The 26,603-nt window shown below is 44.1% G+C and overlaps 2 protein-coding genes and 1 non-coding gene across 3 annotated transcripts in view; all 3 read right to left on the bottom strand.

Moving 5' to 3' along the window:
- Positions 1 to 26,603, bottom strand: part of CDK17 (cyclin dependent kinase 17) — a 397,794-nt gene that overhangs the window by 68,258 nt on the left and 302,933 nt on the right. The gene's annotated exons all lie outside the window — the stretch shown is intronic.
- Positions 493 to 22,807, bottom strand: HAL (histidine ammonia-lyase). Its single transcript, XM_090272667.1, has 20 exons — positions 22,435 to 22,807; positions 21,695 to 21,755; positions 21,585 to 21,612; positions 21,183 to 21,257; positions 21,021 to 21,093; positions 20,834 to 20,900; positions 20,490 to 20,527; positions 19,545 to 19,670; positions 17,403 to 17,542; positions 15,101 to 15,148; positions 14,395 to 14,542; positions 13,543 to 13,638; positions 13,385 to 13,443; positions 12,348 to 12,428; positions 9,658 to 9,723; positions 9,415 to 9,580; positions 6,328 to 6,462; positions 3,687 to 3,795; positions 3,519 to 3,588; positions 493 to 1,602 (listed from the first exon to the last, which is right to left on the bottom strand). Exons 1-20 carry the CDS (start codon positions 22,679 to 22,681, stop codon positions 1,462 to 1,464), a joined length of 1,974 nt encoding a protein of 657 aa, XP_090128793.1. The 5' UTR covers positions 22,682 to 22,807; the 3' UTR covers positions 493 to 1,461.
- LOC150011225 (small nucleolar RNA SNORA32) lies at positions 19,879 to 19,999 on the bottom strand. The gene has a single exon (XR_016510991.1). It is a non-coding gene; the product is annotated as a small nucleolar RNA SNORA32 (small nucleolar RNA).

Here is a 26,603-nt window from a genome sequence, read left to right as displayed (position 1 = left end):
TTTTCATGGTTACTATGACAGTGAAGGGTTTGACCCCATCATCAGATTCCTTGTCTGTGAAACAAGGAGGCTTAACACTGGGTTATTACAAGAATGTGAATCAAGAAAGAGACTTGACTTGGGGTGGTGAACACACAATACAATATACAGATGATGTATTATAGAACTGTACATATCATTTTATGAACCAATGTCATAAAACCAATAAATTCAATAAAAAAGAAAATAAAAAATGAAGAATGTGAATTGCGTACTAACACATAGTAAGGAAGTGATAATGCTAACCTCCAACGCTAGTATAAGCATCCAAGTCCTTGTTTTGATATGTGTAGTGATAATTGATAAATACGAAATGCATAGTTCAATAAGAGCCACTCTGATAGCAATCTTTATATATTCATTCCTTGTTCCTTTACACTAACCTCTTGCTGACGTTTTGACTATTCTTTACTATGATCCAGTTAATAGAAGAAAGAGCAGCTTAAAGACGAATTATGATTTTTTAAGTATGTTTTATTGATTATGCTGTTACAGGAGTCCCAACTTCTTTTCCCTTTGTTCCCCATCCACCCAGTAACCCCCTTCCCTCCAGCAATCCCACCCACCTTAGTTCATGTCCATGGGTCATGCATACAAGTTCTTTGGCTTCACCCTTTCCTATATTATTCTTAATTTCCTCCTGTCTCTTTGGTACCTACCAATTATGCTTCTTAATCCCTGCACCATTTCCCCATTTCTCCCTCTTCCCCCTCCCAGCTGATACCCCTCCAAATGATCCCCATACCTATGGTTCTGTTCCTATTCTGGTTGTTTGCTTAGTTTGTTTTCCTTTTTATTTTTGGAGGTTCTGTTGTTGATAGTTGTGAGTTTGTTGTCATTTTAAAGTTCATAGTTTTGATCCTCTTTTTCTTAAGTAAGTCCCTTTAACATTTCATATAATAAGAGCTTGGAGATGATCAATTGCTTTAGCATTTTTAAAAGGGTTATTTGTGAAGGCATATTAAGGAATATTTGTCACAGCGTAGTACAATCGGCCAAAGTTAACTAATAGAGAGCTTGTCGAAGGAAAAAAAAGATTTACTGAAGTCTACTTAAAAAAAAAAAGAAAATATCATCAATCTGTTTCAAGATTTGTGTTGATCTAATGTTAAGAGTAAAAGACGCACGCAGTGTGGTTGCTCTCCTCACCCTTAAGAGTGAGTGGCCTTTTAATAGAATTAAGGACAGAAAACTCCTATAATCTGAAAACACCTGCTGCACCTCCGACCAGATCAACAAGAACACAGTGCCTAATTTAGCAACTGCAACATTGCCACCAGTCTAACCAAAGTAGGTTTTAGAAGGACTGAATTGTATAATGAATTGATCTACCTAAAAAAGTCCTCAGGTATCTTCTTGAGCATCACACTGCTTGCTGTTAAACTAAGTACCATCTGCTCTACAATCCCATGACAAAGGCATTTAAAGCTCTTCAGACTCTGGGATAGTGCTGGATTTCCTGCGTAGAGATTCCAGCGAAAAAGCTGTTGGAGAAACGGGTCTCGATTCAGGAATATGCTCCATTCTGTATTTTTCAATGTACGGTGAAGCTACTTCCCAAACCTGAGAAACAAGCACAGAACTGAGCTGTTAACAACATCTTTTCCTAGTGCCATTAAACACCAATTTCTCCAGAAGCCAAAACATTATCTATACCCAACTAGACACACAGCATTGGTTTGCTTGTCTTTGTTATAAGGCACTTAACACACAATCAGTGTCAATGAGCCCTTGGGTGCATTCAAAGCTTTTACAATACAAAGTCCAAAGCTTTTCTAAAGTTACCATGAAGGTTTTCAGTGGCTTACTCCTCTAAAGTCAAGCAAGCCAATAAAACAAAACCCTGCGACAGTCACAACGTGGAAGCAAGCTAAGTGTCTATGGATGAATGAATGGAGAAAACACAAAATGTGATATATACACAGACATGAATATTATTCAGCTCTTAAAAAAAGGAAATCTTGCCATTTGTGACAACATGGATGGACCTTGAGGACGTTATGCTAAGTGAAATAAGTCAAAGAAAAATACTGCCTTCTCTCACTTATATATGAATCTAAAATAAATAAAATAAGGTAACACCAAACTCATCGATACAGAGGACAGATTGATGGCCACTAGAGGTAGGAAGTAGGGGGTAAGAGAAATGGGTAAAATGGTGAAAAGGTCCAAACTTTCAGTTACAAGATTAATAAGTCATGGGACTCAGTGTACAGCAGGCTGACTATAGTTAATAATACTCGACTGTATATTTGAAAGTTGCTAATAGAGTAGATCTTAAAAGTTCTTATCACAAAAAGAAATCGTTTGTCACAATGTGTGGTGATGGATATTAACTAGACTTACCATGATCATTTTGCATCATATACTAATACTGAATCATCATGCTCTCCACCTGAAACTAATATAGTGTTTTGTGATGATTGTATTTCAATTTCAGAAAAAGGCTAACTTCTCACACACTTCTTTACTAGCACCAAAGTTGGCAGCAAGCAAGGGGCTCACCTCAAAGGGTGCAGGGCACGCTTGAAAATGACAGATATGAAGATCAAAGGGAAAAATGGTTCCCCAAGAACAGAGTAATAATTTCAGGGGAAATCAAGCAACTCTGGGGAGCATGATACCCATGAATTACTACAAAAGGTTTGAAGAACTTTAAAATATAGATTTAAAAAGTGAGTAAGCATGCTAGGCGATCTTCTCTATCAGCTGGGTCTATAGTCCATGTAGCCAGAGGAAACCAGCTGTGAAAGGCACTGTGTGTCCCCAGGATGATGGGCAGGACACACCAGAGCACTAGGCAGCACCACAGCCCTTGAACCGAAAACCTGCGACTTTGTTTTCTCTTCAGATCTATGTTGACATTGGACCAGGTGGTGGTGGTGGTGATAGCATTATAGAAAGAGAAAGTACTTTTTAATAAGAGTGTACATTCTTGCCCTGGCCGGTGTGGCTCAGTGGATTGAAGGCCGGCCTGCGAACCGAAGGGTTGCCGGTTTGATTCCCAGTTGGGGCACATGCCTGGGTTGCAGGCCAGATTCCCGGTTGGGGTCACGGAAGAGGCAACCATACTTTGATGTTTCTCTCTCTCCCTTTCCCCCTCCCTTCCCCTCTCTCTAAAAATGAATAAATAAAATCTAAAAAAAAAGAAGAAAAAAAAAGAGAGAGAATACATTCTTGGTGAAGAGAATCCATGAAAATTTCATCTCAAATTCTCCCCATGAATATTTGTCCCAAAATTCCATTTAAAATTTATTTCAGCTTCCAGTCCTCAGGTATTCGATGTTTGGGTACAACAGGGGTCACCTAAGAGTTTATCAGATAGCTTCTTAACCTTGCAAATTGTGTCAGTACCTTTTTGTTCACTTCCAAGAAAGAGCCAGAAAACAAAAGAATAAGACAATGTTTCTCCATGGCCCTCTCCACTTTACTTTCCCATGCGACCCCAAACTAAGAAATAAGCCAAGTAGTCCACTTGCCTTCTGCTCTACAAGCAGCCTGTGTACTGCCTCGATGTCTGGAGCCATGAATCGATCTTTTATCCAGGGCCTGTGGAGAAAGGAAATCAGGTTGTCCGCACAACATGAACACTGCCAGGGTTCACCGTTCCGAAATGTTGTCACTTCCAGGGACCTCTTTGACTGTACCTTACAACAGAGCGCACGAGGTCATAGACCTTCTCCAGGGGAGTGGTTGTTTTCAGGGGGCGTAGAAACTCTATGCCCTGGCAGGCTGCCAGGAGCTCGATGGCCAGCACTGAAACAAGACAGGGGAGGGGGAGGGGTGGCGGGTTAAGGTCTGACTTCCTGCATGAAGGGTACTAGCGACGCAGAAGTTGACGGCGAGAAGCGGGAAACAATCCAGGTAAATGTCTTGGTTTTCCCCTTCTCGCCTCATCCAATCGAGATGGAAAAACCTGCGTAAATTTCCATTTGTTTCTGGGCTTGCTGCTCCCTTTCCCTTTAGCCTGAAACACCTGCACATAGAACTTCATCAAAGGATCGAAAAAGCCGGTGAATGAGCAGATGAGTCTTTGGTGGCCCTGGGACAGATTCTATAGGGCGGGGCAAACGTAGGTTTACAGTTGTTCATATGGAAAACAATACAATAGGTAATAAATAGTAATACAAGAATAAACTTGCGTTTCGCATACTCACAACTGTATACCTGCTCGCCCCGCCCCTGTATAATGTCCCTTTCGAGCCTTCAGACACAAAGGCTCCTCAGTCCACTAAAACTGAAAGTCTGGAAACTGGTGCTTGAAGGTCTTGCACCTTTATCTCAATGCATCTCAGAACATTTTATTTTGTCCACATACCTCTTCCATTACAACACTAATACTGCACCTCTCCTCCCAATTAGCTGGCCCTATTTGTTGTTCAGGTCTTAATCCTAACGACTCCTTTGGAGATGCCTTTTCTCATGCCGTCAGACTCAGTTACGTCCTCCTGGAACTCTGTTATTTAGTCAGAATTTTGTTAATTGCTACTCAGAAGTGCCAATTTGTTGCCTGATGTCTACTTCTCTGGCTAGACTCTAATTTCCAAGCAGGCACAGAGAAAGAATATCTCATTGACTGTTTAATCCAGGTGGAATGATTCTCTTTCTGCACCCCTTATGCAATGAAGAATCACTAGGCACTGTAATAAGCAGGTGCTCATTTTGTTACTTTATATCCAGCACCGCTGCATTCCAAGATGTGTAGGTATTTATTATCGGAATCAAAGCAAACTTAAGTAACAGTGAACAAGCTTGAAATACAAACTGCCAATTTTTTTTTAATTGCACCTGATATCAATGTATAGAACTACATCAGATGAGCCACATCTATAATTTGGACCTATAATTTGGACCTGTAGTGTCAACTGTAATGTCATGAGAACATCTGAACAACAAGTCTGTGCCAGACACCGTTGTCGGTATTATAGGTCCGTCTTGGAATGTGATCAAGACCGCCGAGATCCCTGCCCGCACGGAGCTTACAGTCCCCTGGGAAAACAAACTAGACTAAGTATGTCAAAAGTACTAAGTGCTATTAGGAAAACGAGGAGGGTACAGAATGGCAGGTGCTGTGTTAGCTGGGGTGAACAGGAGAGGCATCTGAGGGGACCTCTGGAGTGAGGAAGTGAACCACGGGAAGCCCTTGGGGATCAGTGTTGCAGGCAGAGGGACCGGCGAGGACACAGGTGCCGAGGGAGGAATGCGTCCTTGGCAGGTACAAGTATAACACATAATACAGCTGCTACAAAAAAAAAAAAAAAAAGAGAGAGAGAGAGAAGAAGAAGAAGACTTAACTCTCTCACATTTATTTTAAAATAGTGATATTCTTTTGTCAATCTGCCTTTTACACAGTGGCAAAAATGTAGGAACTTAGAAAATAAGTCCTACAGGAAGGAAATTTCTCTTTAAAAAACAAAGCAAGCAGTAATTACGAAGACAGGGAGACGTGGGCCTAACTCAGGCTCCACTATGAAGTATCTTTGCCAAAAATGTTGTCTCTAAAGTTTGTGGAGCCTTAAGGGCCAGCGGCAGCGTACAGCAAATGCATGGGACAGGGAACAAGGTAAAAGTGACAGCACAAGGAAGCCAACAGGTAAGTCCAGAATATCGATCTCTATCAGAAAACTGCCCTAGTTTTTAACTAGTCAATGGAATGAAAGGGGAGGGACTGTTCTAGAGGAAGAGAAGCTGAAATCCTTGACTGCAAAATTTAATTGACTCCTGACTTGAACAAACCCACCGTAAAGCAGTGAGCTAACTGGGAGAATTCAGGTGTGTACTCAGAGGTGACGCCAAGGCTTGCTGTCGGACATGACGATGGCATTGTGGTCGGTAAGCAAGCATGGATATTTAAGAGTTCAAGTATGCAGGCAGAAAATAATATAACACGGATTTGTTTGAAAATAACTTGAGAAACGTCAAAGAAAAAATGGAGCAAATGTGCTAACTGCTGAGTCACAGTGTGACTCATGGTTCATGGTACTAAGCTCCCCACTGTTGGATGTTTTGAAAGTCTTGTGTTTGTTTGTTTTTTAAAAAAATAGCCGGCAGATGCACCAACTTAGCCAGTAAGAGTGGTTCTTAATCTTCAGCGAGCATGAGAATCAGCTGGAGGGCTTGTTAAACCCATTTTCTTCTGCTCCCTGCTAGAGGTCCTCATTCCCCGCTCTGGGGAGGGCCTTGAGAGTCTGCCTATCTAACAAGAGCCCAGGGGAGGCTCCCACTTTGAGGGCCGCGGGTGAAGTCATTTACCAGTGGGGCCCGCCATCCCAGACTGGCTGGGGTTACCTTGCTCCACGTGCTCAACGACCCTGAGGGCCTTCCTCGCTGCCCATCCTCCCATGGAGACGTGGTCCTCCGTGGCGGCGCTGGTGGAGAGGGAGTCCACAGACGAGGGGTGGCACAGAGCCTTGTTCTCAGAGACTGCAAGAGGTCAGTGCAAGGTAAGTAGGCTCCAACAGAAAAACTGCCAAAGGGACACCTGTCTCAAAGTGCTCCATGGCATGGAATACCCTCTCCAGGAGCTCCTGGTGGCTATCCAAGCACCAGGTAGTCCAAAATTACTTTGAGAAAAGAAAGCCGTTTTTTTTTCCCCCAAAGTGAGAAGGATGTGTGAGTTCTAAGAACCAATGGAAACCCCCATATTACAAAGCCAAGCTGAAACCATGGGAAGCATTTAGCATGCCAGGGAGACTAAGAAGACGTGTGGTCCTTTCCAGGTCCTTGAGAACAATTTGACTGGTTGTGTCACCAGGGGAGGCAACATTAGAATTCAGGTGTGGCATTTGAGGATAGAGTCTGGACCTACACCCCTTCAGCAAGAAGATTTGATGGTTCAGACGGTTCAACAGTGACATAAGTGAATGGTCTGAGTTTAATCCAGGGCCTGATGACTGCCAGAGATATCTTAGGGAGGTGAAGGGAACCTAGGGAAGACCTTAGGAGATCTCTCTCAAACTTTCTAGGGCAAATGAATCACTAGACCTTATTAAAATGCAAATGTTGAGCCCTGACTTGTGTGGCTCAGCGGACTGAGTGCCGGCCTCTGCACAGAAGAGTTGCCAGTTTGGTTCCCGGCCGGGGCACATGCGTGGGTTGCAGACAAGGTTCCTGGTAGGGGTGTGTGAGAGGCAACCACACATTGATGTTTCTCTCCCTCTCTTTGTCCCTCTTTTCCTCTCTCTCTAAAAATGCATAAATAAAATGTTTTTAAAAATGCAAATGTTGAGTTTAGGGCAGAGCCTGAGCTTCTGCTGTTCTAACGAACTCCCAGGGATGGCTGTGCTTTTGGTCTCAGGCCCATGCTGTACACGGCAATGACCTAGATAAGAGTTCTTTTTTTTCCAGTGTCAGAAGCCAGGAAAGGTCAAACTCAAGGAATCTTTTCCCTCTTTCTATGACGTTGAGAGTGGCTCTGTGCAAAGCATCCATTGTTTTCCATGTTATAAGGCGGCGATTTTCAACCAGTGGGTGGCGAGAATTTTGGAAACACGCAATCCTTGACTCTTAGTCAGGGACACTGACCTCTTTCCCTTAGATCGCCAAATAAACACATGACAACAGCCAACATTACAATAGCTGTCTGGTGTGAATGAATCAAAATTATACCTTTTTTTTTTTCTTCTTTTTTTGGGTCAGGCCAGCCAAAAATATAATATATATTTCTGGTGTGCTGCAGAATTTTAGCAGTTAGTTTATGTGTGCCATGAGATGAAAAAGGTTGAAAATCGCTGCTATAAGAATCCCATCTGCAATACCCTAGCTATTAACTAGGGCGATCGTGCCCAGGACTTCCAGGTTTCAGCACTGCAACCCAGGTCCTGGGACCCTAAACCTGCTGCATGGGTCAGCAGGCCGTTGTGAGGCTTGTTCAGAAACATAACCTATACGTGGCCAAAAAAAGAAAAGAAAAATGCCAGTTTCATTATAGCAAAAGCAAATGGAACAACTTCCAGAGACAGCTTGGAAAGCTAAACACATTCAAACGGGGCTTCCCGGAGTCCATAACATTCCCTAGAAATCAATTACCTTCCCACTCAACCATGTTAATACGAGAACTTGTTACCCTGTGAAGGGGTATTTTAATAGCAGGTGAGTGAGCAAATAGAAGATACCAGACAGAGGAGAAGATGACTTCAGTGGCCCTTTGTTGGTTATTGGTGTTGAGTTTTAGTGTGAGGCTTAAGTGAGGAAGAGATCAGAAGTAACAGTAATGGCAACTGTACTTACTTAGTACCAGGCAGAATTCTGTGGCTTTACCTGCATTCATTCTTTTCATACTCAAAAGGCTGCACTAGGTAAATTGATCATGCCCATTTTACACAAGAGTAAACTGAGTGTCAACAGGATTGAGACTTGTTCCATATCACACTCTAAATGGCAGAGCCGGGATTCAAACACAGACTCTAGGCTCTTAATGAACCATCATGTTATCCTGCCTCTTAGGTAGGTTTGCCAGAGAGAAATACAGAATGCTCAGTTAAATTTGAATTTCAGATAAAAAATAAGTTTTAGTACAAGCGTGTCCCAAAGTTTTCAAATTTTATTTGCTCTCCTGCATTTCTATTTGTTAAATTTGGCTGCCATGTTTTAGGATTAAGGATTGATTAAAAGGAGATCTTTATTAACTGAAACGAGAGCACAGACTTGGGTGCCAAAATGCCTGGGCTTAAATTCCCTGCTTCTTACTGGCTGTGCAATATGGGGTCTGACACGTAACTGCTCGGGTATTCATCTGTCAAATGGAGGTAATAACAGTACGTGCCTCATGATATTGTTTCGATGACTAAGTGAGTGAATATAAGTGAAGCCCTTAGCACTTCCTTTGTGCCAGGCCCCATTCCGATGAGTCACTGATCTGTCCCTTACAGTGTTGATCAGAAATCAGTATATTAAAGCTCAATATTCATAGAGGGCCTCCTGCTTGTTATAAGCATTTTTGCATCTTGTGACCATATTTTTAGTGGTTGGTATAGCTAATGAAATGTATCCAAAGTTTAATTATTCAGGTCAGTTCTGATTTCTGATGATCTTTTTGATCATCTTCAAATTGAGATCAGGGGACAGCTACAAAGATCAAGTTTAAATGCGATGTCAAATTGTTTCCCACAGAAGAATTGTGGAAGCCTCCTTGTTTACAATCTCACTAGTGTATTGTTATGTTTCAAGATAACATTGTTTAGGTTTTGTTTTAACATTTTTCTATAAAATATTAAAGAGACAACCTGCTGCATTTGTATTAAGAGAGGCAGGATGCAAATGGAGGTATTAACGAAATTAGATCTCATTCAGAGACAAACTTCGATATTTTCAGGTAAAATAGAGAGGCCCCTCAATGGGCAGGCTTGTGTTCTGGGCAAAGGGCAGTGTCCTTACCGAGGGCTGCGGCTGTGCAGTGGGCTATCATGAATCCAGAGTTCAGACCACCTTCAGCCACCAGGAAGGCAGGCAGCTCACTGAGAGAAGGGTTACAGAGCCTTTCAATTCTTCTTTCGCTAATCGCAGCAAGTTCATGGACACCAATGGCCAAGAAGTCCAGGGCCTGAAAGAGCATCTCAATTAAGTTGGCCAATATTTGGAATATGCTTTCACAGGTAGCAGCAATTCTAAAAAGCTTACTTTAGCTGGGTATTCACCATGGAAGTTTCCTCCAGAAATAGTCTCTCCCCTGCTGGCAAAGACCATCTTTCAAAATAGGTTAAGGCTTGACTATAACACTTGCTGGTTACTCCAAGTATCATCCTTTCCGCGATCTGCTTATTTTTAACATTGAGGTGGTAGCCCTTGCAAAATATGAGAGGAGAGTCTCCACAAGCAGTTGTTGACATAAAAGGACAAACACACAAAACAAACAAACATACGTACATAATCTTAAGGATCGTGTAGACTGAATACAGGGCCAGAGAAACATAAGGCATGAAATGCTGTTTTCTCTTGAGATTTGAAATTCTCAAGCACTCTAACTGTACTAATCAGTGGCTGCTTCTTGCCCTCAAAAATTCTATAACCTGAAACTAAGAGCAGAGACCAGGACACCAGTTTAAAAGCAAATTATATTTCTTCAGTGGGCACCATTAGCTTGTGATCCATAGAAGAACCTGCTGCATGGAAGACTTTGCTGATGACCAAATTGTCTGCAATAATCAATTCTGGGAAAACTTTCAGACAAACTGTCTACTCAGTGATCCTGTGCCAGTGTTCACAGCAAATGGCAGCCAATAGATTGTTGTAAACCCGTTTAGGTCAGAGATAGCCTTGGACTCACTGAATATTAGTATTCTCGGGGTTCATTTCATCCCATCATGCATTTCACTTAAGCCCACAGACAAAGGCAGTGATAGATTCTTCTTCCAGGTTCCAAAAAGCTAATTTTTACCTACTGGACTAAAGAATATTCACTACCACTCTGACTGGTGTGGCTCAGTTGGTCGGGTGTCATCCTGCAAAGCAAAAGTCGATGGTTCAATTCCCGATCAGGGCCCATGCCTGGGCTGTGGGTTCAGTTGCCAGTCGGAGTGTGTACAAGAGATGAATGACTGAAGTTTCTCCCTCACGTTGATGTTTCTCTTCCTTTATTTCTCACTCCCTTCCCCTCTCTCTAAAATAAAATAAAATAAAATAAATGAATAAAAAAGTTTTAAAGAATATTCACTACCTATTAACGAGTAACTCACTCTGTGTGAGAAAGGTTCTGACTTCCAAAGAGCTGGAGATGCGTGTGTTACATTATCTTAGTCAAGTTTGCAGTTACCCTTTTCTATATAGTATAACCACCAGCATATTAGACCTTGTTCTTGCTCTTCTCCATGAACCCACCCCAACCACAGGCCTTGGTGTTCTCTTCATTCTCTGAATTCTTATAGCAAGTGATCTCTGCATCAGTTTAGAACTTAAGCATGTTCTATAGTTCTCTAGCTCCAAATTTGTTTGTTGGTTATTAGATTGTAGTAATTAGAAGTGAACTCCCATAATACCCAGCAACTAGGTAACAGGTGCTCTTTATCTGCAATAGAAAAGTTAGGCAAATATTCTTTCTGGTAACACCAGTATTGCAGGAGAACTCCCAAAGATTAATCTAATGGAAATTCATCAGCAATTTAAAATCTTTAATTGAGGAAGGAAAGAACTGAAATTTTTGCTGAGGGGCAAGTGGTGGTGGTGGGGAGACTTCAGTAGGGAATTATTTCCTTTCCCATTTCCAATAATTTAATGGTGTTTTTAAAAACTCTTTAAGATATCCTTTCAAGCCTACAGTAGGTAAGTGTAGAATGGATACTTCTGCTCCACAGGACAGAGAGATGAGATAAGACTACATGGAGTTCAGAAAAGCTACTACATCTGGAAGGCGGGATGGTGTAGAGGTGGGTTACTGAGCTGAGGATTATGTAGCGTGAATTTGACGGAGCTGTGAAACAATCTGAGAGGACATAGAGCCCACATTCTGAAGTAAGGTCATCAGAGAAACCACACAGGAAAGGTCTTGTGAAAGACCTCACACCACTGCGGCGCTTGTTCAGCCCTGTCTCCAGCACTAAGAACGGGGGATAGGAAAAATAGATTCCTAAGGGGTTTGGTGGTCCTCATAGGCAGTGTTGTCTCTGTGAAGACTTTGCCAGTCTGACCATATGACTGATCACATCAACTTCTGGGGGAACGGAGCCATCACAAAACATTCCACAGCAGAAAGCAGATAGATCTGAGATGCCCACACCAGGAAAGAAAGTCAAGCCCCATCCTTGAGAAGTGGCAGTGTTCTTATTCTTCTTTTTACAAACATGGAGAAACACTGCTTTGCATCAAGTCCACCTCAGAACTAAACAATCAGGATGTGGAAAGCCGTAGCTCTTTGATCAACACTTTGGTAAGTGTTAAAAAGTTGCTTTCTCTTGAATGCATCATGGCATGACGAGAACCAGGAAGGCTTGTGTCAATGCCACCTACCCCGGATCTCTACAGTCACACCTGTGATGTAGGCCTTCATCCTTCTACCAACAACCTCAACAGTGGATTTGAGGGCAAATGTCTTCATGAAATGTCCCAGCCAATGCAGAAATTCCTCCTTTCATCTTGAATGGGTTAGTTTTGAAAGCACAGCCTTTTAGACCCTGAACCTGAGATTATGGTCACAGACCTGCCTCTGTCACTTCCCAGCTCTGATCTAGGGACAGTCCCCTAACTTCTGAGACTCAGGTACTCAGTTTATGAAATGGACTGACAGAAGAGAGAAGCTTCACAAAACGGTCACTTCAGATCTTACAATCACCAGCTGAAGTTCTATCATTACAGTTTCGTAAGCAGTCAAAAGATACAGGGTTATCTGTTGCACTGTTTAGTTCTGTGGTAATCAGGGTCTTCACAAATGCTATTGTGTCATTCACCACACCATGGACCTAAAGTAAAAGATTTAATGAGTTAACGTAGAAGATGCTGATAATGGTGCCTGTCACATAGAGTCTGACATTTTCAATAGAATAGAAAGAATGGTTGAAAGTGGGATGTATTCTTACAGTAGAGCTAACTTGGCAGTTCTTCCCCATCGACATTTTTGATCTAGCTAGCTAGAGGAGAACTTGCTAAGTGTAAGGAAGAGAAGGTAGTTACTCTAGGGAAGGCTCTTTATTACACTGTAGACTGGAATTTGGCACAAGGTGAAATATAGGGTGGGTAAAAGTAGGTTTACAGTTGTGAGTAGGCAAAACAGAGTTTATTCTTACGTTATTATTTATTATGTTATTTTCCATAATAACAACTGTAAACCCACGTTTGCCCCACCCTGTATTGTTTCATTGTGGAGAAGCAGGCTTATCTCTCAATCAGCTAATTACTATATGCAAATAAGTTGTAACACTTGCGGTGCAGGATGCTTCATGCTAATCTGAGTCACCTGCATTTATTAGGTAAAGTTAAGCCTCACAGATTCATTTGTGATGATTTATGTCTGCTTTTTAAAGGTAGCTAAGGTATACTTGAATTTTGATTAGGTCTGCCTCTAAACATTCCTGGCATGCTGGTTCTAGTTCTATCTAAAAGTAAGAGCAAGTGAAACCCCACTAATTGGTTAAGATGATGCTAAAAAGTGAGGGCATTAAGCCAACCCAGCAAGTTGTCTACTGGAATTCTCTACAAGGCTGAACAAAGCAATTCAAAAGGAAATAACCAGCTTATCACCTGGAATAGAAACTTGACAATAATTAGACAAATAGAAGTGGGAGCTACATAAGTTTTAATAGAGGCAGTAAAGAAATTTGGATTCTAATTGACCATTACGTGATTTTCTAACACCTTCTTCTTTTTCTATCCCCATCCCTGCATTGGGAGAGAGAAAAAAAACTGTTCGTTGGTTTACCTGTGGACAGCAGCGCAAGGTGTAGGCATCCTGCACACGGTCACAGAACCTGTGACTTTCTGTGGGAGAGGAAGAGGGGATGGCAGGAAACACATTATCAATTTTTTTTCCGCAAAATGCAGACCCAAATAAGGTCACTCACATAAAAATGCCCAGACCTGCTATTTGTGATGGGTGGTGATCCGAGTCCAAGAGTGACCGAAACCGAAAAGCAACTTCAATTTGCCCAGGATGAGGGCGAAGAGCATGAATGTCTAGAATTGGTGAAGGAGAAAAAGTCTGAACAACTCATATTAGAACGAACTACCATGGGTGACTCAGAACCATCACCGGTGCCAACACAGCCTTCAGAAGTCCCAGGGGTCCTTAACCACCACTCAGGATTAGAAACTTAACTCCAAAAACAAGATACTCCTTATTGTCTTTATTCTTTCTTCTTTAAATATCCGAGTGCAAGTTATGTGTTAAGAATGCAGCTACTAGCAATTCAACTCAAGACACTGGGCTATCCTCAAAAGATTTAGGCTCATAATGGAAGGGAGCTCTATAGCAGCCTAATTTGCGAAGTCATTTTTAGACAGCTTTTCTGTCCTACTATATGTAGAGAGTCTTCCAAGCTCACTACTTTCTAAGTAAGCTATCACTTCTAAAGCTCCCCCACCAATTTTCTAATGGCAACCAACCTGCATCCTACTATAGTTCTAAAACCCCACAAACAGATTCCTAAAATAACACATCATTTAAAGCAAGTCAGACCTAGGTGATCTGGATGGGGCAGGTCACTGAACTCTCAGGGGCAGCCTGCATCTGTCTGTAAGACATGGTCAATTCAAGGATCGAATGTGGCAGAATTTAGATAAAGCTGTAGCAGTACTGGGTGTGCCACAGGCTCTCAGGTTTTCTCCTTCTTCCCTACCAACCACCGCACCTCTCCTGTGTCTAAAGGCCTCTGCCAGCCCACCCCACCAACTCTGGTTGCATGAACAGCAACCAAACAGAACCATGCTCACCAGTATCAAAGGCTTTGGTGGTGCCCTTCAGCACCTCAAGGGTCAAGGCCGCCACAACGTCAGCTTGCCGCGCAATAGCACTGGCTCTCTCCACAGCTTCACAGCCCAGAGAGGTGATCATCTGTGTCCCGTTGATGAGCGCCAGACCCTTTGGGGCAGGGGAGAGAAGTGTCCTCCTGTGTTTTTTGTAACAAGCCTATATACAAGTTGATTTAGTACCTTTTGCTTTTATAGGAGGGAAGTTGGCCGGTCAGCTATACAATGTTTATTCATGTTTTCTAATACTATAAATAGAACAGCTGCTAAGTATCCCCATTCTCAGGGCATCAGAGTAGCTCCAGTATAGAAGGCATGTACAATCTTTAGCTCTTAATTATGCTGCATTTCTTTGTTAACTTCTCATCATTATAGACAAGATAACCTAAAACTTTTCTGGTCAAAGACTCTTGGCTTAGAGCATCTGTTAGGGATCTCTAGACATTCTGATTTAAAGTTTATGTTCTTAGGTAGGAGAACCCCTAAGCATTTTATGGCATGAAGAATCTTTTAAATATTTATGGAGGAGTCGTTTCTTCAGGGACCAACTTTCAACAAACATGGTAAGCCATGTTTATTTTAAGAAATCAGTGTGATTGATATTAAAACTGAAAATAGTGCATAAATAAAGACTGGATGACAAGAACAAATTTTCCTTGAATCTCCTTACCTCTTTTGGTTTCAAAACAATTGGTTTCAATCCATGGGCTTCCAAGACCTAGAGAATTATTTTAAAAAATTAAAATGGGTAACAAATGAAATACCAGCCTATTACTAATTTCATAAGGAACCCAATAAAAGATCATAAAGCCCAAAAGTCTGTCTTAGAAAAGATTAGACTTACATGGATTAGCTTATTTATCATCTCTGGTCTATTCTCTAGTTTTGTTCTTTAGTCTGAAAACAGACATAGGTTTCAAATGGTTTTTTTAAAAAAATTTATTTATTTTTAGAGAGAGGAGAAGGAAGGGAGAAAGAGAGAGAAACATCAATGTGTGGTTGTCTCTCGCATGCCCCCAACCGGGGACCTGGCCTGCAACCCAGGCATGTGCCCTGACTGGGAATCGAACTGGCAATCCTTTGGTTTGTGGGCCAGTGCTCGATCCACTGAGCCACACCAGCCAGGGCTCAAATGATTTTTATACTTAAATCAGTGGCTCTGGTGTCTACAGAATCAACTTTGAGTTTTGGTTTCTAGGTCCTTTGTGTCAAGTGTCTACTTTAGTGATTGACCTTTCTCCTGCGGCTTCCTGAGCACATATGCACACCTGTACTGTGGAAAGGCTGGGCTTCTGACTGTCCATACTCCCTGCCTCTGGAGCTTAACCCCAAAAGTCCTCCTATGTATCTAAACACTGGCAGAGCCTCAGAGCGGGGCTTCTCACTTCTGTGGCATATGTGTGAGCATCAATGGAAGGAGGATTGCTAACCTAATAGATGGAAACAGAATCCTTCAGGGGAAATGGGCCAAATAATCTATCTTTGAAATAAAAGAAGTAAAAACAGTAAGTGAAGGTGTCTCTAGGGAAGAAGGAAGACAGAGCCGGTACCACTTACTATGTCAGTTTCTCAGGGTTGTGAGACTACCTGTTTACACACCCAACTCTGTTCTGAGTGCTGGGCTGGGGCCAGGGTAGGGAAAATGGAGACTGACAAGCTCCAAGGCAACTCCAGTGACAGAACGTTAAGTGCTCCAGGAGGTGGGATGTGGGTACAGGGCAGTGGGAAATAATCACACCAAGGAGGAGCCAAGGAGACTTCGGGCTGGGGCGAAGAGCCAGAGGAGCAGAGAGGGATGTTTCCCAGAGGATTTGTCAGAAGGGGGAACAGGAGTGAGTGGGCAAGAGAAGAATGGACCCCTGCTGCTCCCTCTGCCCAGGACGCAGCACCCTCCAGCTTCAGGGAACCTCCGGTTTCTGGGATGGAGAACCCTGGCGGGGAAGGGTGCATCGCGTAACATGACAAACAAGACTCTTGCAGGCCACAGTAAGTTTAGGCTTTCTCCTAAGGAAACGGGAAGCATCGTAGGTTTTAGCCAGGACATGCTCAGGTTTGCTGTGTGGACGTGGTTGGGGGAACACTGTACACAGAGGAAGAATCAAGGGAGTCTGCATGGAAGAAAGGTGGTCTGGAAACTGTCTCCCCATAAGGCTTATCTGTGTCCTTAACTGCTCCCTCGACCCTTTGCTTACTGTTAGGGGACCACCCGACAATAGATTAGAGATGGCACTTCAAATAATTCTTCGGCCTGGCTGCTGTGGTTCAGTGGATTGAGCATCAGCCTGTGAACCAAGTGTCGCTGGTTCGATTCCCAGTCAGGGCACATGACTCGGCTGCACGTCAGGTCCCCAGCTGGGGGCACATGAGAGGCAACTGCACAGTGATGTTTCTCTCCTTCTCTTTCTCCTTTCCCCTCTCTCTAAAAACAGATAAATAAAAAAACTAGAAATAAAAAATAAAATAAAGTAACCTTGTTAAAAAATAAATTAATAAAAAAAAAATTCTTCAGGCTGGTCTGATGGAATTTGGAGATGAATAGAGAAGACATTAAAGCTTTATCAAGAACAAGCCTTTCTGATTAGCCACCAGGGTAGGAGCTTGGGGGAAAATGGAACCTTCTTTCCAGAGGCTACAGAGTACCTGTGAGACCAGCAACTAAGTAAACTTGTGACAATGTGTGACCTCCCAGAAAGGCACCAGAAGTGTTTTAGGCACAGAAGAAATTCCTGAGATCAACACTGGCAGGTGCACCTTTTCAACAAGGTGATCTCCAAGTCCAGAGACTGACAGTTGGGTATGGAACTAAGAGCCCTGCCAGTATGACTTCTAGACCCCAGTTTTTTCATCTCTACATTAGGTATAACTGTGGCCCCCTCACTGGGCTGCCATAAGGAGTGATATAAGGCATACCGTCTACCCAGTGTCCAGCCCAGGGAAAGTCCTACTGATGGATGTTGCCGTTAAAGTCTTACGTATTTTGCATCAGCCCAGCCGCTCTTTGGAGACCACATCTTCCCTTCTCCAATTAGCCCAAGAGCAAGATGAGCGAGTGGAGCCAGGTCCCCACTGGCTCCCACGGTTCCTTTCTCTGGAACATAGGGCAGGCAGGAGGCTGGGAGGGAAGCAGACTCTAGTTACTCCAGGAGAGCCCCCTTCTGGCCAACCTCACCTTGCCTGCGAGACCCACGTCCCCCTACAGGATCTAGTATCCCCTTCTGGTAGGAATACCTGGGACAAGGGAATTCCTCAAGCACAAATACTACTTAAGGGACCTCGCTGAGGTGCTACAGAAAGAGGCAAAGGGAAGGAAGAGAGAAAGAAAGGCAGGAGGGAAGAAAAGGGGGGGGAAGGGAGTAAGGGAGAGCAGGAAGGGAAGAGGACCCTCCCAGTAACAGAGCCTTCTCTAACAGGCTGCTTTAAGTTCAGACTTTCTCCTAAGGATGACAGGAAGCATCACAGGTTTTAGCCAGGACGTGCTCAGATTTGCTGTGGGAAGGTGGCTGCGGGAACACGGTACACAGAGAAATAACCAAGGTCAGGCTGCGTGGGAGACAGGCAGTCTGGAACCCGTGTCCCCATAAAGATGGTCTGTTAACTCGTCCTCCTCCTTGGTCCTCTGCTCCTTCACTTATTGTTACTCTGCATGTTCAAATCTAGCCTAGAAATGTGTAGAATTCTCGCAATGTATCTGAAAGACATAATCAGAAACTAGCGGGTTTGTTATACCCTTGCTTCTAAGAACAAAATGTTAGAAATGATCTAAATAAGGAATTAAGAGATTTTCCTATGACCAAAATTGTGTGTGGCCATTAAAACCTATTGGGGAATGTTTGGAAACATGTAAATATTGACATTAGAAAAGGAATATAAAATGTTCCGGAAGGATAAGATTTGCCCAAATGTTGATGAGGTTTTCTGGGGAGGTAAAGTCATAGGCAACTCAGTCTCTTTTTGGCCTGATTCCCAGTCTGTTTTGTAGGAAATTCCCAATAAGTTACCAAAAAGAGGCTTCTTTTTTTTAAGAAATCTTTGACTCCTAAATAGCAGTGTTTTGGGAACTGCTAAATAATGTCAATAGGATAAAGCAGTGCCACCCACAGGCCGGCTTCCAGATCAGAGTTCTCCCTGGGAAACCTCAGAACTCTAGGGCCCCAGAAATACCTTAGACTCGCCCATAAAGCCTGCATAGGTGGGTTCACAGCCAGATTTGTATTACTAGCTGGGATTGTAAGGCAGGACAGGAAGGGAGTAGAAATAGGTGTTGAAACCAATGTCGGTCTGTTCAGCACAGCCCCATATACTATGGATTGTTTATTGAAATTGCTGTTCACTGATCGGTATTTCACATGGAGGATCATTTGTATCCATAGCAGGGGAGCTCTAGCATGTGTTTCTGTCTCTGTGACTGCGTAGCCTTGCTTCTCCTCACAGTCCTTCGCCCCAGAGAATCCCCAGGAATCTGCTGATCTAGAATGCTTATCCTTGTCTGTGAAAAAGTACAATGGCCTCTCAAGCATTTCAAATCTTGTCTCCATATTTGAATTTTCCTACCCCAGAAAGTAAGCTCCAAAGCATTTGAACTACAAGCAAGTCTTTAATCTCTTTCATTTCTTTTCAGTTCTTTTTTTTTTTTTTTTTTTTTGGATTTCAGTTATTTAAGCCTAGCGATCTTACCACTTGGGGACAATTTTAAGATTTCAGATTCCTAGGTACCAATGACAACTACAGAGTCAGTCCTTGGGACGGACATCTAGGAATCATGATGTTTCCTGATGATTTTATGCTATTTCTCTAACCACCTTTGGGCACCACTGAATCAAAGTTCTCTCTACCCCTGAACTTAAGGCCAGACTTACAGAGCTGGTGCCAGCCTTAAAAATACCAAATACAATGCGAAGAAGGATGGAGAATGGGTTAAAGAGCGCAGGAGTAAGTGTCTCTGCCACACTTCCCCCACCTAGCTACCCTCCTTCTTGCCAAGCCCATTTTCCCTTCGTCTCCATTATCTTATGTCTTCATGTCTCATCCGTTTTCTCCCCATCCCATCAGTCAAGGCTACCTTATGGGACATGTGCAGCCTCAATGGAGGGCCAGCCAGGGATGCATTGCATTACCATTAAATATTTCGATAACTTGTTTGAGGGTCTCCAGGGAAATGCCACTGTATCCTTTGGCCAAGACATTGATCCTTAAAGCCAAGAGCATCCGACATCTCTCTGGGAGTAGTGGTTTCCCAACACCTACAAAACAGTTGAAAAACAAAATTTTCTCTACCTTCTGGCTGCCTTCGTCTCTCAAATATTTCTTTACTTCTTTTTTTTTTTTCCTAACACAGCTATTGTAAAATCTTAGTAATTATCAATGGCTATTACAAAACCACATAAAGTTTGTGTTATGTGTATATTGGACAGTGCTGATCTAGACAATAAAAATAAGTAAGGGTTAATAAAATATTCCCAATAGGCTGAACACTAGCAGTGTGGCAGAAAGAAGATCTAGTGGGGAAATAGTTTGTGGTCACGTTCATGGCAAATGAGAAACCGCACTCTAAAAGCCTTGGTCATGACCATTTCTTCACGTCTTGACTTGGATAGCTGGACTGCTCTCCCTACTGACCATCCTGCTTCTCAAAGTCTCAACCTCCAGACAAGGGTGAAACTCCAGTTGCGCCTTCTCAGTTTCCCTCCTCAGAACACTTCAGCGAGTCCCCATTCTCCACCCAACAGCCTTAGAAAAGTGTTCCAACTACTCAGCCCATGTTGCCTTGCATTCTGATGGGAGCTGATTCTTGACATTATCTGATCTCAACTCATCCTGATCAACTCATCCCTTGACTTTCAGCTTTAATTTTGTTCCCAATCCTGTCCCTCTACTGAGCCCATTCCTTTTTCTGAGATTCGGCGACAGGTGGTCTCGTCTGATGCTTTCTGCTGTCCTCCTCCCCTGAAGTACCTATCCTGGGAACGCACTAGCCCTTCACGGCTGTTTCAGGATGCATCACACTTCATTCGGCCACTCAAACAAGGTCTAGGAGGCACCCAACCTTTGCAAGGATTTACCTGAAGAATGTGAACGTACTAGGTTGAACTGGAGCTCCCTGAAAGAGAAAGGGAAAAAACCCTCTTACTTACCTCATGGTGAAAATGTTCCCTCATCTGGGGAAGTGAAGGGAGGGACAGTTCAATCTTTGGAGGGACAGAATGGGGCAGCGTGAGGCAATGGAAGAAACCCACAAGCCTGTGTTTTCAATACCAACTCATGTCCATGTTAACCTGGGATTCATCCTCCTCATCTGTAAATTGGGGCAAATAATATTTCCTTTGTTGAAGGGAATCCGAAAAATGGGAGTAGGTGCCATGTGACTGCGTGCGCATTTGGTGGGGAGAGCAGGAATCAAACTTACTCCAGCTTATTGATAGGAATTACAGTTCTGGCAAATTTCCCAAAACCTGTAGTAACACCGTAAACAACTGGAATAAAAAACAAACAAACAACAACAACAACAAAAAAAACAGATGTTATCCAATTAGGACAGGCCATATTTTTCAAGTCTATAAAAACAATTGTACGGCACAAAGGGGAAAAGATACCAGTTTTTTCTTTTATGATGCTATCTATGACGTCTCTGGATTTCTGCACCTTCTTTTCAGCCGTTTCGGTGAGCTGGGAAAGCATTGGTCAGAGCTGAGCACATTGAAGATTTCCATGTGTAGCAAAAAAAGGTCAGAGGATTATCCTCCCCTTCCCCATACCTTTATTTTGTAGAGTCCCTTGCCCAGGCTGACCAGGTCCGCTGTGGTCAGGCTGTCCCCGTCCAGGGCGATGTACTGCACAAAGGGAGGGCATTTCCATGAACCTGACTAGCTTAGTTGCTCAAAGGAGAGAGTGGGGAAGCCTCAAGCAGAACCAGGTTCTGACACTTCAGAGATTTTATTCTTGCTAATTCATGTGTTAATTTAAAAGACAGTTTGCTGAAGAGAAGGCTGAATAAGGAGTGTTAGAAGCGGGAAAGCATAACACCTTTCCCTACGACCCAGAGCTGGACAAAGTCCTGTCCCCACTGGGCAGTGTTTGCTCATAAATCTTGCTGCTCACTCTCCTTAAACGAGCAGGACCTAATTTTCTTAACAAAAAGAGAGCGGCCTGAAGCTTACCTTTTCAGGCTCCTGGTACTTGCTATATCTGAAGCCAGGTAAAGGAAAATACTGGGGAGTGTGGAATAGCCCCAGCCCCATCACTGGCAGGAGCCTGCACAAAAGGATACAAGTAAACTCCTTCTGGCTGCGACAGAATGAAGTCAGGCGACATGGCATCCCCTTCAATGGCTGAAACAAGAATGCAAGAACCACCCCTTACCCATCACAACCGAGAGCCACTTTGGGCCTTGCTGGTAGACCAAGGAAGGGCTCTTCAATTGCCTTTGAAGTCTATCAAAATGGCTGCTTTAAAACTTCAGACACTTTCAAGTGCTCTTTGCATCTTTACAAGAAAGGACAGCAAACAGCAGAGTCGTAGGTGGACCCAGGTTTAAATCAAAGTTCAAGATCTAACCCCCACGTCTAGTCCCATCCTAGCTTTTATTTTTGTTTTACAAATATGAACTCCTCTATGCCACTGGCCTCTTCATCTGGAGAGGGTCTTTTGAAGGGCAAAAGGATCTTCTTCTTTAAATCTATAAAAATAATTACATAAGACAAAGTAATTCAGTAACTGCAAAGGGATTCAAACCCGCAGTCCTGAGTTCACATCTGATCTTTGCTTCTTACCAGCAGCCTGACTGACTCTCCCATGGGAGGCTGTTGCCCTGTTATAAAAGGGGTTAGAATGTCCCCTTTTCGCCGGGGTGTGTGCGCATGGAAGGCGCACAGAGGCCTAGGAGCCCCCGTCAGCCAGCGCGCATTTCCCCAGCCGTGGGGATGGTGCCTGGAACCTCCCTGCCGGAGACGTGAGCACTGAGCCAGGTCACGCTGCATCCGTCCGCGCCCCTCCCCACCAGCCACTCACCCACTTCCACGAATTCATTGTCCTCCAGGGCCACCTCGAGGGGGTCCTCATTGTCCAGCAGGCCCAGGCCGTTGCAACGGTGCACAAAAAAGCGCACGTCGTCCACCGAGGTGAAGCCACCATTGTCCGGTTTGTTCTTCACATACCGTCTCAGGGCCTCGCGGCCAAGCCAGCCCACGGTGCGCTGCGCATCCCGGCAGGGCACGGCCAGCCATTCCCCGCGCACATGCACTGTGTACCTGGGCATGGCTCTGGTCGCTTGTACAGCCCGACGAGGCCACTGCTCCTCTGCAGGTGACAGTCACTGGTGACAGTCACCAGGAGCAGAGAGTTTTATCTGGCAGGGGCTACCGAGGTGTGGTGGGTGGGGAGGGCGAGGATGGACTTGCAAAACATGGCACTGCCCTTGCCTTTATTCATTCACGTGTTGGGCAAATATTTATTAAGGGCCCAAGGTGTCCCTTTGGGTCTTTGCAGCTGAGTTAGAGGCCGGACAGGGGGACGCAGGCAGGCCAGCTGCACCTGCCTTGCACAAAGGCCTGGGGGTCCTACCACGTGCTGGCACCCTCGGCGACCCTTTTTTTTCAGGGCTCCTGATGTCTGCCTCCCCCGCTCCCATCTGCATTGTCTGCCACTTAGGGCAATGTATAAACACCATGTTCCTGTCTTTATCTGGAATTACTCAACTGTAGAATACACCCTGCTGGCCAACTGTGACACCAGGGAGTGTGGCAATCCTCACTTATTTGTTTATTCCACAGACGTGTGTTGAGCAACTACTGTCTGCCACTGCCAAGGTTTTCTGAGGCTGCCCCTCCACCAAGGGAGACTACAAAGGCCAGAGATCATTTTCACAACTTAAGGTCACCGTCTGGACAAAAGAGCCATCATGGCTTAAAGGTTAACAGCTCTCTGTTTCCTCCTCAGAAGGTAAAGGTAATAAATGCCTCAGGGCAGTATTCTCTGTATCTACCTGGGATCAAATCCTGGCTCTGCCTTTTACTAGCTCTGTGACCTCTGGCAAGTTACTTGACCTCTCTGGGCCTCAGTGTCTTCATCTATAAAATGGAGATAATGATAGTACATACCTATTGCAAAGGGCTGTTGAGAGGATTGAGTTCATATATGTAAAGCCCTTGAAGCAACACTTGGTACCCTGGAAATACTACAGAAATGTTTGCGATTATTTGGACTTCATATACCTACATTCTTTATATATGTCCTTTCATCTTTGTACATGAATATCCCTAATCCAATTAAGCTTCTTCAATGCATATAATTGCTCCCTGCACCCAATGCATTACCACTAGTATTAAAGTCTGAAGAGCGTGAAAAAGAACTGGATGTGGGCACTAGTCTAGGAGTGGGCATGAGGTTTAGCAGCATTTTAGTAGTAAGCCGGTTTCTAGGGATTTACTTTACACAACAGAAAGATCCTAAAAGGTCTGTTCCCGTTACAAGAGGTTTCTGCTGGGACAAGAGACATGCTCCCAGAAAACCCCCATCTCCAGCAGCTCTTCCTGAGAGTTTCCCAGGATGGGGGTGAATAAAGAGCCGCCAGGCCTTGAACCTACTGGAAACGGGCACCGGAGCCACCCAAATTCAGACTGCACCCCGGAATCTGTTGTCACCTGAATTTGATATGCGTACATTTTGAATTTCAATACTCACCTTTGGAGCGTGACCTTAAAGCCTTCAGATACTACTCCCTACCCATCCCACCCCCATTACTTCGGTCATCTCTGCCCTTAGGACTTGACTGCTGGTTCATTCCTTCTTCCCTCCACCTCCTCCCTGCTTCCTCACGTGCTTTCCTAGGAAGCTGGTCCCCTAGTTGCCCTCCTGGACCACTCTCTTCAGCCCTTGGAAATTCCTTTGTAACACTAACCCTGTGCCTACAGTCAGGTCAAACCCAACTCCTGGGTCACCACACCAACTGCCGCCTGTGCTCGCCCAGGTGGAAGGCTCTGCGCCAGAAAGTCCTGCGATGCTGTGGACCATGGCATGGCCCTTCTCCTGTACCCGCCCAACTCTTTCCCCTATTTCCCCAAATAGTCACCCAGTCCTCAAGGACTTTTCAATATCCACCTCACACGATTTTCAGAGGAAGACCTTACTTCCTGCCTCTCTGAGAAAACTGAAGCCCTGAGGCCTAGAGTACCTTAACTTTCTGCTCCCTCCATCCGCTCAACCCAGAAGTATTTTTTGAATGCCCATTATGTCCCAGTGTCTCAAGCACTATGTGAGGTGCTGGGGATGAAATAAAGACTATACATTCTCCGCCTTGGCGGTGCTTGCTTTCTGGTAAAGGATGCAGACATACAGGGAAGACTGAGGAATTCAACTATCTATCCCCTGTGCTGTGAGAAAACTCAAACTGAGCCCAGCTTTTGAGTATTTCCAGGCCAGACATGGGACATCTGAGGAATGATACCAGCTCCCAGCAATCTGAATCATACCCAGACAGCGGAGGATCCCAGGCGAAGGCCCTAGACACAGTAGAACAGAGATAATCTATTTCCACTGGTTCTGCCCAAATCCATGACCCAAGGGCCCATAAATCTGTACCTTTACTTACGTTATTGTTTCTCCACCTGGAACACACCTCCAGCTTTCTTTGCTTGGCTAGATCTTTCTTATTCTGTGACTCAGTTTCTGCCTTCTCTTCTCCAGAAAGCATTCCCTAAACCCCTTTCTCTGGGCTGTTTTAGCGTCTCTTCTTTAGCATTTTATAGAAAATGCTTATCCTTGTTCATCCAGAAATTACGTGTTCATCCAGTCTGGCACCAAGACTCTCAACAGATACTTATCAGCTGAAGTGAATAAATGTAGACTCCACTGAGCAGCCCCAGGTAAATCTGTTGGGGCATTTCAGTATTACCTGTCAGTGATGCTGAACAGTGACATTAGCCTAGAGTATGGGGTAAGCTGAGAGGGCTGGAGACACCTTCCAAAGTATCACGTGGGCTTGGAGATTTGCTAAGGAACATAATTATAGAGCAGGGATTTGAACTGAACACTCACCCCTGGTTTTTCTGGCACCGAAGACAAATGAGAACAGAGCCTTGAGAAACAGAATCACACCGCAGTGGCTACGTGTCCTGGGGAGGATGAGAGCGGCAGCCTCAGGACTATAGGGATGGGCGCTTAGTTGCCTCTTTGATATCTGCCCCACCTTTTCAGTATTTGTTCCTGTTTTGAGACTTCTGCAACTGCACCAGCACTTTTGGGGGGTATTTAATGATACACCCCCCCCAACACACACACACATATTTATACTCAAAAACACTAGTTTATATGGCCAGGAGTGGACCCAACCTGGGTCAGTCTCACCTCCGGAAATTTGGAATTAAGACAGTCTCTCCGCATGGGAAGAATTATTTGCAACAGTGAAGGTGGGGGCAGCCGGGCTATACAACATAGACAAGAGAAACAGAAATGAGACCAGAGCATCAATGGCTCTGCAGTCCTGGGTGTCAGGCTCCTATCTGCCCACAGGCTCTGATAACCTCCCTCTACCACCCCACCACCCCCCGTATCCTTAAAAGAATCCTCCCACTCCCTTTCTGACTTCTAGTCATGTGGGTGGCTGTCCGTTACAATCAAAGAATTCTAACTAATTGAACATCGGTTCCCAAACCATGTGCCAAGGCACCGCCTGGCATTCGCAGGCACACTTTGTTGCTCTCTTACTTGGATCAAGTTATCGTGTAGTTTCCAATATCTTTCTCCATGCTGTATGCTGTGTGGGTGAAGATTGTTTGCTGACCACTAAAGAGACGAGGCAGGCTGAACAGACCGTTGGGGAGTGCTGGTGTTTAGGGGGTCGCCAGGCCCCAAGGGACAGGAGGACAGGACGAGCCCAGTGGATCAGCAGGTGAATCCAGGCGTGAGGAGTGGAGTGTTCCCACTGGAGTTGATGCACTTTGATAAGGGAGTTCACCCTGTGTCCACCAGCTGCCTGATGAGCAAATCCAACTGAGTGTTCGTGTTTCTTGTTACTTAAAAGGCAAAACCTAATCATGCTGAACTCTTGGTGTTACAGAACTTAAAAGAACAGGTGAACAATATGCTGATATAGTCTGTGGCCGTACTGGGAGAAAATAAATATGAGACTGAAAACTTTACATGTATAAATCAAAAGATTAAACTTTTATAAAATTCACTTA

Source organism: Furipterus horrens, unplaced genomic scaffold, assembly GCF_987537825.1.
Source record: "Furipterus horrens unplaced genomic scaffold, mFurHor1.1.pri manual_scaffold_4, whole genome shotgun sequence".
In the NCBI taxonomy this organism is placed as follows: Eukaryota; Metazoa; Chordata; class Mammalia; order Chiroptera; family Furipteridae; genus Furipterus; species Furipterus horrens.
Note: the sequence above shows the minus strand (reverse complement) of the source record. Positions and strands in the feature narration are given on the sequence as shown.

What these genes read in the sequence shown, in the direction of transcription:
- HAL (XM_090272667.1), bottom strand. Translation starts at nt 22,681, where the DNA reads ATGCCCAGGTACACAGTGCATGTGCGCGGGGAATGGCTGGCCGTGCCC. An exon ending in ATTCCTATCAATAAGCTGGA is followed by an intron (nt 20,528 to 20,833) that starts GTAAGTTTGATT and finishes TTTCTCTTTCAG; the next exon opens with GGAGCTCCAGTTCAACCTAG. An exon ending in AGTACGTTCACATTCTTCAG is followed by an intron (nt 19,671 to 20,489) that starts GTAAATCCTTGC and finishes ACTGTTTTGTAG; the next exon opens with GTGTTGGGAAACCACTACTC.